The 17,156-nt window shown below is 34.5% G+C and overlaps 2 protein-coding genes across 3 annotated transcripts in view; one reads left to right on the top strand and one right to left on the bottom strand.

Moving 5' to 3' along the window:
• ERGIC2 (ERGIC and golgi 2) overlaps positions 1 to 16,071 on the top strand; it is a 47,908-nt gene extending 31,837 nt beyond the window's left edge. The window contains exons 10-14 of one of the 2 annotated variants that reach the window (XM_003405707.4): positions 581 to 679; positions 3,181 to 3,278; positions 5,903 to 6,065; positions 7,299 to 7,381; positions 7,541 to 16,071. In XM_003405707.4, the coding sequence (XP_003405755.1) occupies positions 581 to 679; positions 3,181 to 3,278; positions 5,903 to 6,065; positions 7,299 to 7,381; positions 7,541 to 7,603 (506 nt within the window). In that variant the 3' untranslated portion in view covers positions 7,604 to 16,071. The remainder of the gene's footprint in view (positions 1 to 580; positions 680 to 3,180; positions 3,279 to 5,902; positions 6,066 to 7,298; positions 7,382 to 7,540) is intronic. The other variant, XM_064284444.1, reaches the window with a different exon arrangement.
• Positions 13,567 to 17,156, bottom strand: part of FAR2 (fatty acyl-CoA reductase 2) — an 87,208-nt gene continuing 83,618 nt past the window's right edge. Inside the window, exons 10-11 of the mRNA XM_023555124.2 lie at positions 14,849 to 14,976; positions 13,567 to 13,909 (exon numbers count right to left, since the gene is read on the bottom strand). Of these exons, the coding sequence (XP_023410892.1) occupies positions 13,747 to 13,909; positions 14,849 to 14,976 (291 nt within the window). The 3' untranslated portion in view covers positions 13,567 to 13,746. The remainder of the gene's footprint in view (positions 13,910 to 14,848; positions 14,977 to 17,156) is intronic.

Consider the following 17,156-nt stretch of genomic DNA (forward strand, 5'->3'; position numbering starts at 1 on the left):
GTGAAGATGAATTTATAAATCTAAATATGGACATATATACTTGCACATGTAAAGTATTCAAGTTATTTGATATAATGATTGTCATAAAAGTTAGTTTTTAAAGTCTGCTTTAGAGAACAAAAACAATACATTCCATGAGAAATTCATTGTGGTCATATATAGCAATGGTATATATTAGAAGTATGTCAGATAGTGACATACTTATATGGCTACGTGAAGGTCATCTCAGTTGTTCAGACAACATAGACCTTTGCTGTATGATGATTTAGACTAGATACTACTGTGTTTTTAGACATCGGGGTTAGATGTAATATCATTTCTTAGAAGTTAATTTGCATGTAATTAGAAACTTTGAGGTACAACTTTTGTCAGAATTTACTTTCCTTTTATACTTAATTTTTAGTTATTCTCACCATATTTGTATGCATTTTTCTCAGAATAATGTAGTTTTAAATACTATTATAGCTGCAGATTTTAGATATTTTCATTCGAGCATAGATAAGATTGTAAACCAGTCTCTAACGTGTGGTTTGAGTAATAAAATTTCTCTACTTAGTTGGTTCTATTTTTTGCCTCTTAGCTTACAACTTTTCTCATAGAATAGATCATTTGTCTTTTGGAGAGCTTGTTCCAGGAATTATTAACCCTTTAGATGGAACTGAAAAAATCGCTGTAGATCGTAAGTATTTTATAATCACCTTGTAGATTTGCATGCAGCAAATTGTTTTTAAAACCTTAGTATTAATACATTTTATATAATCCTCTCCTAACTCCCGTGGAAACCCTGGTGGCGTAGTGGTTAAGACCTATGGCTGCTAACCAAAAGGTCAGCAGTTCTGATTCACCAGGCACTCCTTGGAAACTGGATGGGGCAGTTCTACTCTGTCCTATAGGGTCGGTCGCTATGAGTCGGAACTGACTTGATGGCAACGGGTTTGGTTTTGGTTTGGTAACTCCCTTGTAAAGATGATCTCTAAGTTGGTTGATGAATGAGAAATGCATGGGAAAGGTTCGTTCTAGTAGTGGCTGAAATTTGAATGTTAAAACTAAGCCATTGTTGTTAGGCGCTCATAGCAACCTTATATGTAACAGAATGAATCATTGCCCAGTTGTGCGCCGTCCTCACAATCATTGCTGTTTGAGCCCGTTGTTGAAGCCACTGTGTCAGTCCATCTCGTTGAGAGTCTTCCTCTTTTTTGCTGACCTTACCAAGCATGATGTCCTTCTCCAGGGACTTGTCCCTCCTGATAACATGTCCAAAGTAAGCGAGACAAAGTCTCACCATCCTTGCTTCTCAGGAGCATTCCAGCTGTACTTCCTTCAAGAACAGGTTTGTTTGTTTTTCTGGCAGTCCATGGTATATTCAGTATTCTTCGCCAGTACCGTAATTTGAGTGTGTCAGTTCTTCTTTGGTCTTCCTTATTCATTGTCCAGCTTTTGCATGCACATGAGGTGCTCGAAAATACCATGGCTTGGGTCAGGTGCACCTTAGTCCTCAAAGTGACATCTTTGCTTTTTTACACTTTAAGGAGGTCTTTTGCAGAAGATTTGCCCAGTGCAGTTTCTTGACTGCAGCTTCTGTGGGCATTTCATTCACCTAAGAAGAATGAAATCTTTGACAGAAATGAGCCATAGAAGAAAATAAAGTTGAAAGTAGACAAGAACAGGAGAATTTAAACACTCAGCCACTGCTGAAGTCCATCTTTCAGCCAAAGATTAACCTATAAAATAACCATTGCCGTCAAGTTGATTCTGACTCATAGTGACCATGTAGGACAGAGTAGAACTGCCCTGTAGGGTTTCCAAGGAGTGACCGGTGGATTCGAACTGCCAACCTTTTGGTTAGCCACCAAGCTCTTAACCACTGCGCTACCAGGGCTCCAGCCAAAGATTAGACAGATCTGTAAAACAAACAGTAACACACATGAGAACGTGCTTCTTAGCTCAGTCAAGTATATGGGGCCAAATAGGCAACACCTACCCAAAAGCAAAGATGAGAAGGCAGAAAGAGCCGGGAAAACTGGAAGAATGAGCACAGGGAACCTGGGGTAGAAAGGGGGAGAGTGCTGGCACATTGTGGGAATTGTAACTAATGTCACAAAACAAGTTGTGTATAAATTTTTGAATGAGAAACAAATTTACACTGTAAACTTTCGCCTAAAGCACAATACAACTAAAGTAAATAAATAATTGGGGAAAAAAAAGAATATAAACCTTCTGTAAATACGAGTATATGAAAGATGAGTGTATTAATAGAATACAGCTGTGCTTTTGCATATTCACCAAAAAAGAGAATAAAAACAAAAAGAAAATTTTGACATTTTAAGAAGAATTTTCTTTTTTTTAAAGGTTACAGATTTCTAAAATGCATACTTACCATTTTAGAGGCCTCTGAAGAATTTTACAAACATCAGAGACTAGAATTATTCTCAAGTGATTTAGTTATTAAGCATTGGAAGTAGTACCTTATAGCTTAGATACCTTTTATTAATGTTCTTTCATCTTCTGCTCCATTCATTATACTAGTTTATCCAAACATGGAAAGGTTATGTTCTTAGTTTTGCCATACATCGTCTGTTCTCATGTTTCCTGAAAGTTTTTGATTGGCTTCCTGCTCTTAAATAGTCAAATTGTGTGACGTGCCCCACCCATCAACACTTTTAAGGCTTCCTCTGCTACTACGAAATTAAGGATTTAACTTTTCATTTATTTAAATAGATTTTCTTTTAGTATTTTACTCCCGTAGCATAGTTTTATAATCAGATACATTAAAGATGTTTTGCGTAGAATATGTGTCTTGTGGTAGTTATACCACTGTAACTGTATTTTACTCATTAGTGTCTTACTATGAAGACATACCATTTCTATTTTCCATATTTGATGAAAGAATGATAATCATTATAAAGGATATCTAAATTACTAGTTCACCTTTTTTTTTTTAACATCTTCTAATATATGTGAGTATGCCTATTTATGCTTACTTAAAACTAGTTTACCAAGTATGAGTATATTGCTTTCATTGGTTTTTTCTTTAAAAATTGTTTTCTTTGTTAAACACTAAGTCATAGGTAACATTAAATTTCAGGTTAAGTATATTTAATAGAAAGAGGATATATTTGGCAGTAGTTTTGTTACTACTGGATTGATGGAAAAAACAGGTTCTTTTTTTTTTTATTTCAGACAACCAGATGTTCCAGTATTTTATTACAGTTGTGCCAACAAAACTACATACGTATAAAATTTCAGCAGACACTCATCAGTTTTCTGTGACAGAAAGGGTAAGTTGATTTCAGAGTCTCTGTCCTCCTCTATAAGTTTGGAGTTTCAGTTGGTACTCTTCCCCTATTTAAAGATTTGTGGGAAGTTTTGAAACGCATTAACATATTTTAAGTCAGCATTATATCAGAAAGTAATATTAGTTTGTTGTAGTGCAAAAAAAGAAATAGTTTTTTTTTTTTTAACCTGAAATGTTTTATATTCAGTTGAGATTTAAAATTGTTGAACTATGGTAGTATTAATTACTTTATTCTTAATTTTGTAATTAGCTTTTTTATATCTGATGTAAGCAGTTCTTATCTTCTAGCAGATTATCTGACTTCTGTGTTGTTGTTTATTTTTTTTAATTAAAAAATATACCTGTTCTGGAGCAGGCATGGTTACTGAAATAACAGGTAGAGAGGGTTTGCCTTCTAAGTTAGTGCCTTGTATTTATCTGATTGTGTGGAGGAGTGTTCTTCAACCTCAGAGTGGGGTGACTTTATAAATAACTACAGGCAATGAGGATCAGAGTTTTGAAACGGGATAGTTTAACAGATTTCTCATCTCCTTTGAGGCCTGGTGGTATAATGGTTAAGAACTTGGCTGCTGACTAAAAGGTCTGCAGTTTGAATCTACCAGCCGCTCCTTGGAAACCCTATGAGACGGTTCTGCTCTGTTTTGTAGAATCGCTATGCGTCAGAATCAGCTCGATGGCAACAGGTTTTCTGAGACCAGGTTTATTTATTATTGTGTTTAAGAATTGTGAATATTCAAATATTAATATCCAGAAGATTTCCAAGGCAAAATTTTAGTGCTTTCCTCCATATGGTGTTTCCTAATGATAGTGTTATAATGCATGTCAAGTCCTCAATAATTATAGAATTGACTTTGCTGTTTGCAGTGTGTAGGGGTGATGTGTCATGTGTTGTAACTTTTAAATGATTCAGGGTGAAAAAACATATATAATGTGTGAGTGTGTTTACAGCTATATACCGTACTGTGCTTTTCAGTATTTCTGTAGGAGTGGAGAGCTACCATTTCTCACGTTTAAGATTGGCAAAAATTGGAAGATCAGAAAATATACACAGTTGGCAAGGTTTTGGGGGAAACTGGCACACATACAGTACTATCGGAATGCATAGTGGCATAGTCTCTAAAAGGAGTTTGGCAGTGTCGATAAAATTACATATGTATTGATCCTTTGTCTCAACAATCCTACTTCTACAAATCTATTCAAAAGATACACTGGAAAAAATACAAATGATGTGTGTATAATGCTATTCATTGTGTTATTTGCAATAGGAGAAGACTAGAAACCAAATGGTACATCTACACATTGGAGGGGTATGCAGCTGTTAAAAACAAACCAAAAAAAAAGGATGAAGAAACGCTCTCTAAAATAATCTCTGGAGTATATTTTTAAAAACATCAAAAAGGATGAAATAATAGCTGAGCACCAGAGCATTTGACCTTTGAAGAAATGTTTGTGTTGATAGGGTGACTAAAACAGTTATATTTTATTTAAAAAAATAAATTATGTAACTGGAGCTGATAAAGTGAGGTGGTGTGGGACTGACCTTCACTGGTTCTGGCACCTAAAGGGAATCATTATTGTCTTTTGTTACATAGACATCCTGATCCCAAAAACACCTCGCCATATAGGTGGTGACAATATATTTAATAACTCTGGCATGATATCAGACATTCCAGAGCTTTAAGATAAAGCTGCTTTATTGGAAACTTGATCAATGGCTTATAAGATTCTATTGTGCTAATGGGGAAAGGAGTTTTGTAATGCCCAACATAAAATTGTTTTGATTTTCTTAGGTGATAGCTGACCTCATTACTTGGATTCTTAGGTTTGCAGTACAGTTATCCTGCCGCTGTCAAGTTGATTCCGACTCATAGTGACCCTATAATGTAGTTATATCTTAGTAAAAATAGGTAGGGACTGGCACAAAAGTCATAACAAAGCATTATGGTAGCAAGTTGTTCAAAGCTTTTTTAGAAATTTATTAAAAAGTTTGCAAACTTAATTTCTGAAATATAACCAAGATGGAAAGAAATACAGTATTTCTTTGCTCGGTGTATATATTGTGGTAGGTTTATAAAGTTAGTTATATTACTTTTGATAAAAAAGAATTCCTTATTAAACTGAATTAATAGCTCAAGTGTTGATATCCTTCAAATCACTGCATTATGTTTTCTTCCTGAACTGTATCTTATATAGTTTAAAAGGGACAACAGGAAGTGAAATTATTTGTTTTTAAATCTGGTTATTTAAATGACTGGAAGTAAATATTATTATGTAAATTCCTAGCAAGGAAATATTACAAAAAATATGTCAACCTGTAAACTTAGTTTTTGTTGATTTGGTCAATGAAAAAAGTGCCTTACTATTCTAAGCTTTTGAGCTCAGTAGAAATCTTGAATATAAAGTGACTTTTTGCTAAACATACAAGGAATACAGAATAATTTGATTGTCTCTGAAGGTCTTATCTACTAGGACCTTCATAAAGAAATTTGGATGTCCTAAATTTGGAAGGCTGAAGGGCTTAATATTGACTGTATACAAGTAACCAGATGTATGAATTCTGTCTGTCTTTTCCTCCTATCTCCCCGCTTCCTTATGCCTTCCTTTTAGGAGCGTGTCATTAACCATGCTGCAGGCAGCCATGGAGTCTCTGGGATATTTATGAAATATGATCTCAGTTCTCTTATGGTGACAGTTACTGAGGAGCATATGCCATTCTGGCAGTTCTTTGTAAGACTCTGTGGTATTGTTGGAGGAATCTTTTCAACAACAGGTTAACATTCATTTCTTTTATTACCTAATTTCTAAAAATGTTGCTTATATTGAAATCAAGATACTTTTACTGAAAGAGGCAGGAGATATACACATTCTCATGTTTTGATATCTAAAAATTCCAAGGCTTTAAAATTATATTGATTAGCTATTAAACTACTAAGTTCACTGTATTCAGTAACTTGAGGGAGATTGCATTGTATGTTAGAAAGATCCTGGGTTTTAGCGTCAGGCAGAATGAGAATTTAATCCAAGTTCTGCCGTTTACTTGGTGGTAGTCTTGGATTAATTACTTACCTTTTCTGAGATTGTTTCCTTATCTATAAAAATGGAAATAATACCTAATTTGCAAGTGTGTTGTAGTGCCCAGACAGATATTTTATTCATCGTTTAAGATGTTTTTAAATGTATATAAAATCTGATCTTACGATACTTTGAACTACGTAATATGTAAAATCAGATTTTTTCCACCAATACCATTTTTATGACTTCCTAAATTTCTTAGCTAGGATTGGAACGTGGAATCTTTACAGAATAAAATTAGAGAATTCAAAACAGAATTTCATAATTATTGATAAAATTACCATATTATAGTTCTTTTGTTTAAGACATAGCAAATTACTTTCCTTATCACTAGACTTGTTTAAGTAGAGCTTTAAGTGGTCATTTGACTGGGATTTGAAAAGAGGATTTAAATTCCTGTGGGATTTTAAATTAGATGATTGCAACTACCTTTTTGACGTAGATTCTGGGATACCTGCAAAATTTTAATCATGATAATTTGAGACTTAAGTGCGGTAGAAAGGAAACAGTTTTTTCATCTCCAGCCCCTAATTTATATACTTTGACTCATGTTTTGTAAATGAATAAATAGCTTTTTTAGTAAAAGTCTTTATCACTGCTTCATTTCAATTTGTGGTGTTGATATTTATTTATTTATTTTAATTCTGTGGGTATGTGATATATTCAGCACCCTTGAAGAGATTACTTTGTCAAGATGATGAATTCTATGGCCTTGTGATTTCAAAGAGAGATCCAGTTGTCTGAAAATTTAATTGTCTTGATTATTTTCAACTGTGGAAGTGAATAAAGCAAACTTTGTTTTTTTCCTTAACCTATCCCAATAAAGTTAGTTGACTTTTTTATTCTTACATAGTAATTTGGAAAGTGATTTAATTGAAAACATCTGCCTGTTTTCTGGTGATGTATTATATGAACTTATTGTTTATTACAGGCATGTTACATGGAATTGGAAAATTTATAGTTGAAATAATTTGCTGTCGTTTCAGACTTGGAGCCTACAAACCTGTCAATTCTGTAAGTGGTATAGTATAAAGAGCGCGGATATAGAAGCCAAAGTATCATTGTTAAGCTTTTGCTGCTCAGAAAGAAATTATCCAAAATAAATCTTTGTCTTTAAAGGAAGTAGTGTAAGGAATAAAGCTAATGCTTTGGTCTTTTTTTTTTCCTCCCTAGATCCCCTTTGAGGATGGCCACACAGACAACCACTTACCTCTTTTAGAAAATAATACACATTAGCACCTTCTGAGCAAAGGAGAAAAAACTTTTTGCCTGAGACCGAATACCTTTTTTAATAGTAAAATATTGTGCAATATATTCAAAGAAAAGAAAATCTGAATGAGATGCAGGAAACATACCTATGGAAAAAAAAAAGAAACCCCAAACTGAAAATCTGTATATGTTCTGTCTGTTACAAACGTCCTAGAAGAAATTATGCCACTAATCAGTGATTAAGCCCAGCTGGAGTATTGCCCTGAAGATGACCCCTTCTGAGACTTTCACAGCAGTGGGGCAGGATCAAAATCAGACCTTGCTTCTTGGTGACAAAAAGCCTGAAGGAAAGACTTCAGACACCTCTAAAGAAAAAGGCATTGATAAGTGCAAATGTTTACGCCCTTTTGTTTTTAAAAGATATGATGTCAGAATAAAATATGGAAAACATGGAAAACTAGTCTATACTTTAAAAACTTGTGATCAGGTCACACTATTAATAAAGGAAAACAGGGACTAGTCCCTATGTTATAGCCATATTAATGTTAAGCCATATCGACAAGACCATTTATCCAATAATTTGGTCTTATGAAGGTAACTGCTTTTCTCTGAACTCTGGTTATTGACATTTCTAACTCTTCAGAGTCTTAGAAGACTAAAGTAAATTCTACAGGGGCAGATACATAGGTACAGTGATACGTAACAAGTATCATTGACAGATTTTATAGTAGGAGTTTATACGTGGAGAAGAAAGCACATGTTTTTAGAAGATGTGAAGCTTCCTAATTTGATCATTTTAGTATTGGTAAGCTTCGGGGGGTAATATAAAAATTCACTTCTGATGTTGGAAGTTACTGGTTTGTCAAATATTAAGAGAAAAAGGAGGCATGTATAGAATATTTTATACATGTTACAGTGAGTGCAGAATGGGGTAAAATAGAAGAATGAGGGAGATATTTAAGTAAGGCAACACAATGTCAGACCTGAGAGACACTGTCAATGTCCATGAAACTGTAAAACTAGATTACAGAAGTATCTGCATTCAGGATACCCTGAATGTGACTGGTTCTGTAGTAGAGTGTATTCTTCTAGCTTTCTTACTATTTATTTAAGGGTCGATTTTAAATTCCAGAATATGAGAGATTGAAAATAATGAGAGGTCGCTATCACTCAGGTGCCATTAAAAACTATATTTGGAGTGTGTGTGCCAACATCACTTTTTGTAATACTTAGAAGAGTCGTCAGTTAGTCCCCATAAATTTAAATCATTTAGGCAAACGGGGAAACAGAGTCCCAGGTAAATAATAAGGTCAAGACTTTAAAAGATTAGATCTAAATCCTGGCTTTTAAAGAATGAGATGTCGTATGTTATAATTTTTTTTTAAGATTGAAAAAAAAAATTCCTAAAAAGCAGTTAGGACAGACTTAGTATCATGAAGAGAAGGGAGGATAATGACAAAACTACTTTGCAGTAAAGTTTATATTGTATGATATTTTGCAGAAGATAACAGAAGCATTTTTGTTTAAAATATACCACTTATTATTAAGAGTCATGAAGTTAACTGATTAATATAGATGACATAACAAACCTTGAAAGGTTTTTGAATAACAAACAAAAACAAAAAATAAATGTGCTTTATCTGGGCTTTTTTTTTTTTTCTTCAGCTGTTATTTTCGGTAAACTTGGTCTAGGAAAGAATAGAACAGCTCTCAAAAGAAATTTTAATTGACAAGAATTAGAATTTTAGCAAACTGAGACTGAATGTTGGTTCTCAGAATCTGTATGTCAGAAAATTTAACCAAGTTTTAGTTTTGTTTTTAGTGGGGAAAAAACGATTTTCTTTCAGTTAGTATTATAACAGCTAAGTTCTTTAAAAAGAATTGTTAAAATTGTTTTGGTACTTAAATATTTTTTTTACATGTTTTCCAAATACCATATTAAAATTTTAATGGAATTATCCTCTCCCAGTAAGATTGACTATAAATTTTTAAAGATCAAAATCCTGTTTTGCCATTGATTTCCATTAAAAGTTAAGAAAAGTTTCCATGTGATACTCTTCAAATAGGATCAGATTTTTGGCCGTGAAAGTACTAAGATCCTGGCCAGCCTGGCAAGTGATGAAGTATATCTGCATGTTAGGATCTTTTGGGAGGTTTTGACCTCACCAGGTGTTTCTTTTCCTTTGATGAGAGCGCTGTACGTCTGACCTAGCTTTTGTAGAACTTTGCCCTGGGCCTGGGAAGTCTCCAGCCATAATATCCAGCTTTATTACTCAACGCTCCTTTTCTTTTCTTTAGTGTATTTATGATATCTTTATGAATGTACTGCAGCCAAAATGTCAGACCTCAAATTATGTGAAATGGATTTTTTTTTTTTAATCATTGCCTACATTGGCCTATAAAAAAATTAAACATTTAGGTGACTATTTCCTATAGTGTTTGTGTATTTCAGACTACCTCTTTGGAAAAGCTTAACTCAGAGTAAGTAGTTGTCACAATTAAAAAATTACTTCTAATTTTCAGCTTACATAATTATTATCACACTTTTTTCATAAACATTTTATGATAGCACCCAATTTTTATAAAAATAACTAGTGCAAACAAAGTTTGCAATCTTTAATATAAACTTTGGGATTCAGAAAGGAATGACTAAGATTTCACTTTTTAATGGTATAGGTAGGGATATATTATGCATTGCCTTTTTATATCTTGGGTTGGTGATTGAAATATAAAATAAATTTATATGCAATTCTTGTACTTTAAGAGTTTACACTTGAGTTCAAGATGCATATTTTTGGTTATTTAAAAATTACTTAAATCTGGGCCTTAGGACATTTAAAATCACAGAATGCTCTTTAGTATGTAAGCTCTTTTTGTTTTCAGCTCTAGCAAACATTCAGTAAACCAAGTTGAGTAACCCTTTATTCAACATTGTCAAAATAGATCACTGTTTCTTCACTATTTTATGGTGTAATTCCTGGATGAATCCCCAAGTATTAAAAAAAAAAAAAAATTACTGATGATATAATCAATGTATAATTTCTTCCCCCCCTTTCTGAAGTATTTCTTTAGTAATGAAGTCATTTGCATCAATTTAGAAACAGACTCAGCAACTGGTTACTTTCATTTTTATGTTCATCCTGGGATATCACACTATTTGGATGTTGGTCCCTTCATACTAGACAAATCTTTTTACCTTGAGATTCTAAATGAGTTGTTTGAATGAGGTGTAACTGGAGGAGGTAATGTTCAGTGAGTGTAAAATTGTGAAAAATATTTTTTCTGAGTTATGTGTCTATCTACCTCAACCTTTTCTAGTATTAATGGCCTCAGGCACTGACAGTCTTCAACTCTGTTTGATACTGCCTCAGGTATCCTATGTGTGGAGAATATGGGAATTACCAAAATTTCTTTTAAAATATAGGGACCTTTGGTTTGTTCGGAGCCCTGGTGCTGCAGTGGTTAAGAGATCAGCTGCTAACTAGAGTCGGCAGTTCAAATCCACCAGCCACTCCTTGGAAACTCTGTGGGGGAGTTCTGCTCTGTCTTACAGGGTCGTTATGAGTTGCAATTGACTCGACGGCAGTGGTTTTTTTTCGTTTGTCCTTTCCATCCTCTTACTTCCAAAAGTAGAAGGTTCTTTCCCATTACTCTGTATATATTAGGCACTTACGTAATTGTTAATTGATATTGATGTGAAATAATTGTATAATAGGCATTTTCTTACAGATACCTATTTTAACTGATCCTCAACAAGAGAACTTCATTTGTATCATTTATCTGATGTCACAGATAGAACATGCTTCAGCATGTAAATCTAACCCTATTAATGGTGTCAGAATAAGTGAAGCAATTATGTACCTATGTGTTAGACTTATATTCATCTAATAGTTATTATTCCTGTGTTTTGATTTGGTTGAAAGCATTCTTTGGAAGATTGTTTCCTTTCCTCCTGGGGTGTAGGAGTGGACAGGGGGGAATTGGTTGCATAATTAGCAGTTAAACAGAGACACTACACTAGCAAGGGTACATTTTTTTTTAACTCAAATTTTTTATTTAATGAAAAGTCAAAATGAGAATACTTGATCAATGAAGTTATTGAATTGCTGAAACACATAATAATCAAAAGATAGTGAGTTATTAAAGCTATTATGTCTTAACTATTATGTCTAATTCCAGTGAACTACATTTTGATTTCATACTTTTATCCTGGTTGCCATGAGTCAGAATCTACTCGATGGCAACTAACAACAATAATAGTTTTTATCTTAATTGATGTGACTCAAAGTATGGGGTAGCCATCTGAACTAAAGATCACAGGATGCTTTGTTTTAGAGCAGAGTTGTCTACCCTGGAAAGTAGTTCTAGAACTTAGATGACATTGGGAAAGACATGGATGAGTCCAGAGAAATTGCCTCAAAATGTCCTTTGTGGAGCTCAGCAAAACCTCAGTCTTGGGCTAGATACTGCCCTTGAGACCTTGGACACTTCAACTACCTAAAAGTGTCTTTCTGAGTACCAACTACCAGTTATTCCAAAAAGTGAGCAGATATATGACTGCTGTTCTTTGGTAACATTTTATGCCTGTGTAATTTTCTAGTAGTGGTGTGGTATTGTCTAATAGTTGCTTAGATCCCACACATTGTATTTGAATAACATCCCATGTTTTCAATATGAAGAATGCTGCAAGCCTGCATGCACTCATCTTTCAACTATGAGTAAAGTTGGGATAACAGTTATATAAATAGTATATTATGAGTTTGAGACTATATATAGTTTTTGCAAATTAATTTGTTTAGATAATACATAAAATATGTTTTAAATAAAAAACAAAACAACTGTCCTCTAAACTTGCAATCACTTAGCGAAGTCTACCCTCTTTTCTGCCATACATTATACAGTTAACAAGGTGCAGTTGGAATGATTAAGATGGTAACTAGTAATTTCTCCAGTGATCATAGAAGTTATCTGCCCCATTTTTAGAAAAAAAGAAAAGTTTAAAATTTTATTTGAAATTCTTTCTTTAATGGCAAAGATCAGGGGAGTAGGTTTTTATGTGATTCTAGCTTAGGACACCTAACCCCACATTCACCTTGCTAAATGAGGCATAGGTGAAATAAGCTTGATTATCAAGGGTTTGGGGACTTCAATGAATCCGAAGGAAACTCGCATGAGAAGGTTATCAATAGCTGGTGATTAAAAGATGTAGAAATAATAGTTGTCAAGCTCAAAATATGAGATAATAGATTTTTGCTTAAAAGAGTAATAGAGTCCCAGATGCAAATATACTTGAGCCCTTGTTCTATACATAACTATTTACACCTCTTGTTCCTTTTTAGGTTTAAGAAGTGGGTATAGTTGAGAAACGGCTCTTGGGTGGTGCAAATGGTTTGCTCTGGGCTATTAACTGGAAGGTTGGCAGTTTGAATCCACCCAGTGGTGCCATGGAAGAAAGGCCTGGCGATCTGTTTCAGTAAGACTACAGCCAAAACCCCTTGGAGTACGGTTCTACTCTAAAGCACATGGAGTCGCAATGAGTAGGAATTGACTTCATGGCAATTTGTTTTATAGTTGAGAAAAATGTTAAATGTGAACCCATTTTTCTGATTCTCCCACCTCTAAACCAGGATTCCAGGTATAACATGGAAAGGAAGGAGAGACTTTTCAGTGGGGAATTATTTCTCTTACAGCATTTTTGAGGAAGTTGAGACCATTCTTCCTTTATTCATCTTGATTTTAAACCTTTCTACTGTGTATCCCAGAACATTTCTAAGGTCAGTACTGCTTTCTTTCACATTTTTCAGCTTCTATGATGTGTTTTTCCGTGTTTACTGGGTTGAGTTAATTCTTTCTAGGAGAAAAGAAAGGCTAAATACAGAAAGGTCAGGGTACTTTGGTATTTTATATGCAAGAACATAGAATGTTAGGAAACAATCAGGAAATATTTTTTTTAAAAAAATATGTATGATTATAGGTTAGGATATGACTTTCCCTCTCTCACTGAAGTGAGAAGAATGTATAGGTAAGACCCATGGGTGAATACATGTCAGCACATTTGACAGGTAGTAAGTTGGGGCATGTTTCTTGTTACTTCCTAATCTTGAGAACCACATTTTGCTGTTTTAGAGGTATCTGAGAGGTTCCAGGTAAAAGGTGATTGCTGAATGTTCTTAGGCCTTGAGTGTGCTGGATGCCCTAAAGTAGGATAGGAATTTATAACAGAAGCTCACAATGAAGAACCAGACATTCCGAGCCATCTGAGATCTTGCAACGAGAAGGCGCCAGACGATGAGGAAGAGGGCGGTATTAAAGAGGTAGCGAATATTTCGGAGCCTGGGGGACAGATATACATAATCGGTGTTAAAACAGCACCAAACACTCAACCATGTTTTCCGAAGCATAAATGTGTCCCTCTTGGCTATGACCAGCAAATAGTTATTAAGTGCTCACAGATTTTTTTTTTTTCACAGATAGGTGGTATGACTGATAGCCCAGTGATGGTATTTTCTTGGTTTTTATCTTTTATTTGCACACCATTCTTGCTGAATAATTAGATTTCCACAGCATTCCCTCAACTAGTTCCTCTTTCTCATACCACAAACATGTTCAGCATAATCTTTCTTAAATGTACTTTGATCGTATTATCATATCACAAATTTTCACTGGTTCTTTTTCATTAAAAGGTAAGTCTGTAGCTTATTACTGAAGGTTCTACCCTATCAATTTGCAATCTAAATTTTCATCTTATATTCTAGGTAATACAAATCCTTCGCTTCTGCCAGAAATACATCACGCTGGTATAATTCTTTTTCCCTCAGAGATTATTGAGTGAAAGAAAAGGAAGTTGAAGAAATTGAACAGTGGTTAAGTGATTTGCCCAGCTTAAATCACAGAATTAGATCTGCTGCTTAGCTAGGTATTCTTTCTGTATCACATTATGATAAGGTGTGCTAGAAGAAACAGAAAACTTGGGTTCAAGTCCTGACTCTTGTACTTCCTACATGTTACCATAAACAAGTTATTTACCTCCTTTGAACCTAAATACTTCTTTTGTAAAAATGGGATAACAAAAAATTATAATATCTGCCTCCTAGGGATGTAGTGAAGACTAAATGAAATGGTATATAACAGGGCATAGTCCAGAGCACAGGACCTGTAATATAGTAATGCTCAGGAAATGTGATTTCCACTCCTCCGCTACCCAGATTTCATGCCTTGTATAAAATCAGGTCCATAGTAGGTGCTCAATAAATATTAACTGACTGTGCTTACCTTTTAAAGTGTTGCCTTGCTTCTGGGATCCCAGCCATGTCCTCTTTCAGTAAGTATATCTTAACTCCTAAAACATAATTTTCAATATATTCTATCCAGTTCAACTGGCGCATGTCAAAGTTGAATACCTGAAAGGCAAGAAGAGATTACGATTACCAGAATCATTGGATGGTCACTTTGTCAAACTTGATAAGGTCTTCTTACATAAATGAGTGACATTCAGTTTGAGAGACTCAGGTTTGGACCCTTCAAAAGAAGAGATTATTTGAGCCGTTATTTTAAAATGCACCAACAGTATGGATGACCATGTAAACAGGAATATTTTAACATGGACCAAGCAAATTCACTTGACATTTAGGAAGTCTTGTGAGGGAAATGTAAATGAACTGGTATTACTTAGGTGGAGAAAGCTTAAGAAATTACTTAGACTTGGGAGACTTCCTCAAATAAGGATTAATTTTAAAACAAATGATGGAGTAATGTGTTAGGGACAAATAGGTTATGCCTTTTTTCCCTGCCCTTAGCTCTTAAATTTTGTTGTTCTCTTGGCCTACTCTCCTTTCTAACATCACCACCTCACCATACATATTAGGATAACTTTTGAGAAGCAAAACAGAATTTATATATAAAAGGCACAGAGTGACTGGAGGTAAAAGAGATCCAGGGAGGGGAGAAGGAGAAGCAGATGACAGAGAGATGATTTATTTGAGGAGGAAAACTGTTGTAACATAGAGGATAGATACTGAAAGTGACAATAAAGGGGATTTTTTTTTTTTTTTGGCTGTGATTAAGAATGTGTTATCCTTTGGTGTGTTATTGAAAGGCCAGTGTAAAGATTTTAATTGCTTTCAATAGATTGTATTTCTGCCATAATTTCTTTGGAAATGATGTGTGCTGACATTGGATCATGAAGGAGCCTCACTTTATATGGGTTACAAATGGAGATAGGTTAGAGAGGCCTGATAGTTCATCTTTGAGTCACCCACGCATCTTTTCAGAATCTCTGTAGAGCTTAACTGAGGAAAGAGAAGGAGAAAATGCACCTCAAATGTAATACGAAAATGCTTTTGCTTGAATATAAAGAACCTGGGGCAATAACAGTTGTTAAACACTGGAAAGAGTGTCAGCCAGATAGTGGTATCATCTTGAATATACTCAGAAGGTGCTTCCTGGAAGATTTGGGTATGATCCTGTTAAAATATAAAAAAAAAAAAAAAATTGCAGTAGAATCAGGCCTCACTTCACACAGTATAGATTTTTTCCCCCCAGTGGATTTGGAGTGAATGGCCTGAAAAATGAACTTGCACTAGGCAAAAAAAAAAATCCAAAATTTAATCATTCTTAGCAAGTGGAGTAACCACGGTTGTTTTGTTTTTTAAGTGCTTCAGTTCTCCTCATTGGACAATTTTCTCTCCCCTTGGGAATACAGCACTTCCAGATCACTTTTTTTGCTATTAAAGCCTCTTCTCAGTAGAGAGTCTCTCTCATGTACAATGAATGAGAGGTGACTGATTAGACTTAACTGATTAAGCTTCTGATGAGGTTTCAGCAGGAAGGAATTTAATCTTAGTAGTAAAAAAGACTTAAATGATGTTTCTAGAATAATGCCTGGCACAAAGTAGGCATTCAAAGAATATTTGCTGAAAACATGAATCTGTTAGAGAATTTCAGACAAATGAATTTTTGATATTAATTTTAAAAGCCAAAAATATTTTTGTTATTCAGCAATTTCTTCTTTTACTTGGTCTTTATATAATGTTTATAGGAATACAACCAAATTAAACTTTTTCTTTCCTCTTTTAAGACAGTTGAGGGAGGCTTAGATTGTACCAAATAAAAGGCGTAAATTGTGAACAATAAGTACAAGCCAGTCACTACCAAAAGTAAAGCTTATTGACTTTAAAATAGCCACACTACTTTCTTCAAATCTCTTGTGTTTATTTCCTAACCTGCATCTTTCTTCCAGTATCTATGATTAGCTGTTTCCCCTTACCTAGGAAATACCAAACTTCTAAAGAATGTAATCGGGTTTGGCACTTTAATGATTTAGTAGTTTTCGTAAACAAAAAAAAAAAAACCAAGCCATTGCCATCTATTCGATTCCGACTCATAGTGACCTGTAGGTCAGAGTAGAACTGCCTCATGGAGTTTCCAAGAAGCACCTGGTGGATTTGAACGGCCAACCATTTGGCTAGCAGCTGTAGCATTTCACCGCTATGCCACCAGGGTTTCCAAGTATTCATAGTTTTCATACCAAAAAAAAAAACAAAACCAAGCCCAGTGCTGTCGAGTTGATTCCAACTCATAG

This window comes from Loxodonta africana, chromosome 4 (assembly GCF_030014295.1).
Source record: "Loxodonta africana isolate mLoxAfr1 chromosome 4, mLoxAfr1.hap2, whole genome shotgun sequence".
Taxonomy (NCBI): domain Eukaryota; kingdom Metazoa; phylum Chordata; class Mammalia; order Proboscidea; family Elephantidae; genus Loxodonta; species Loxodonta africana.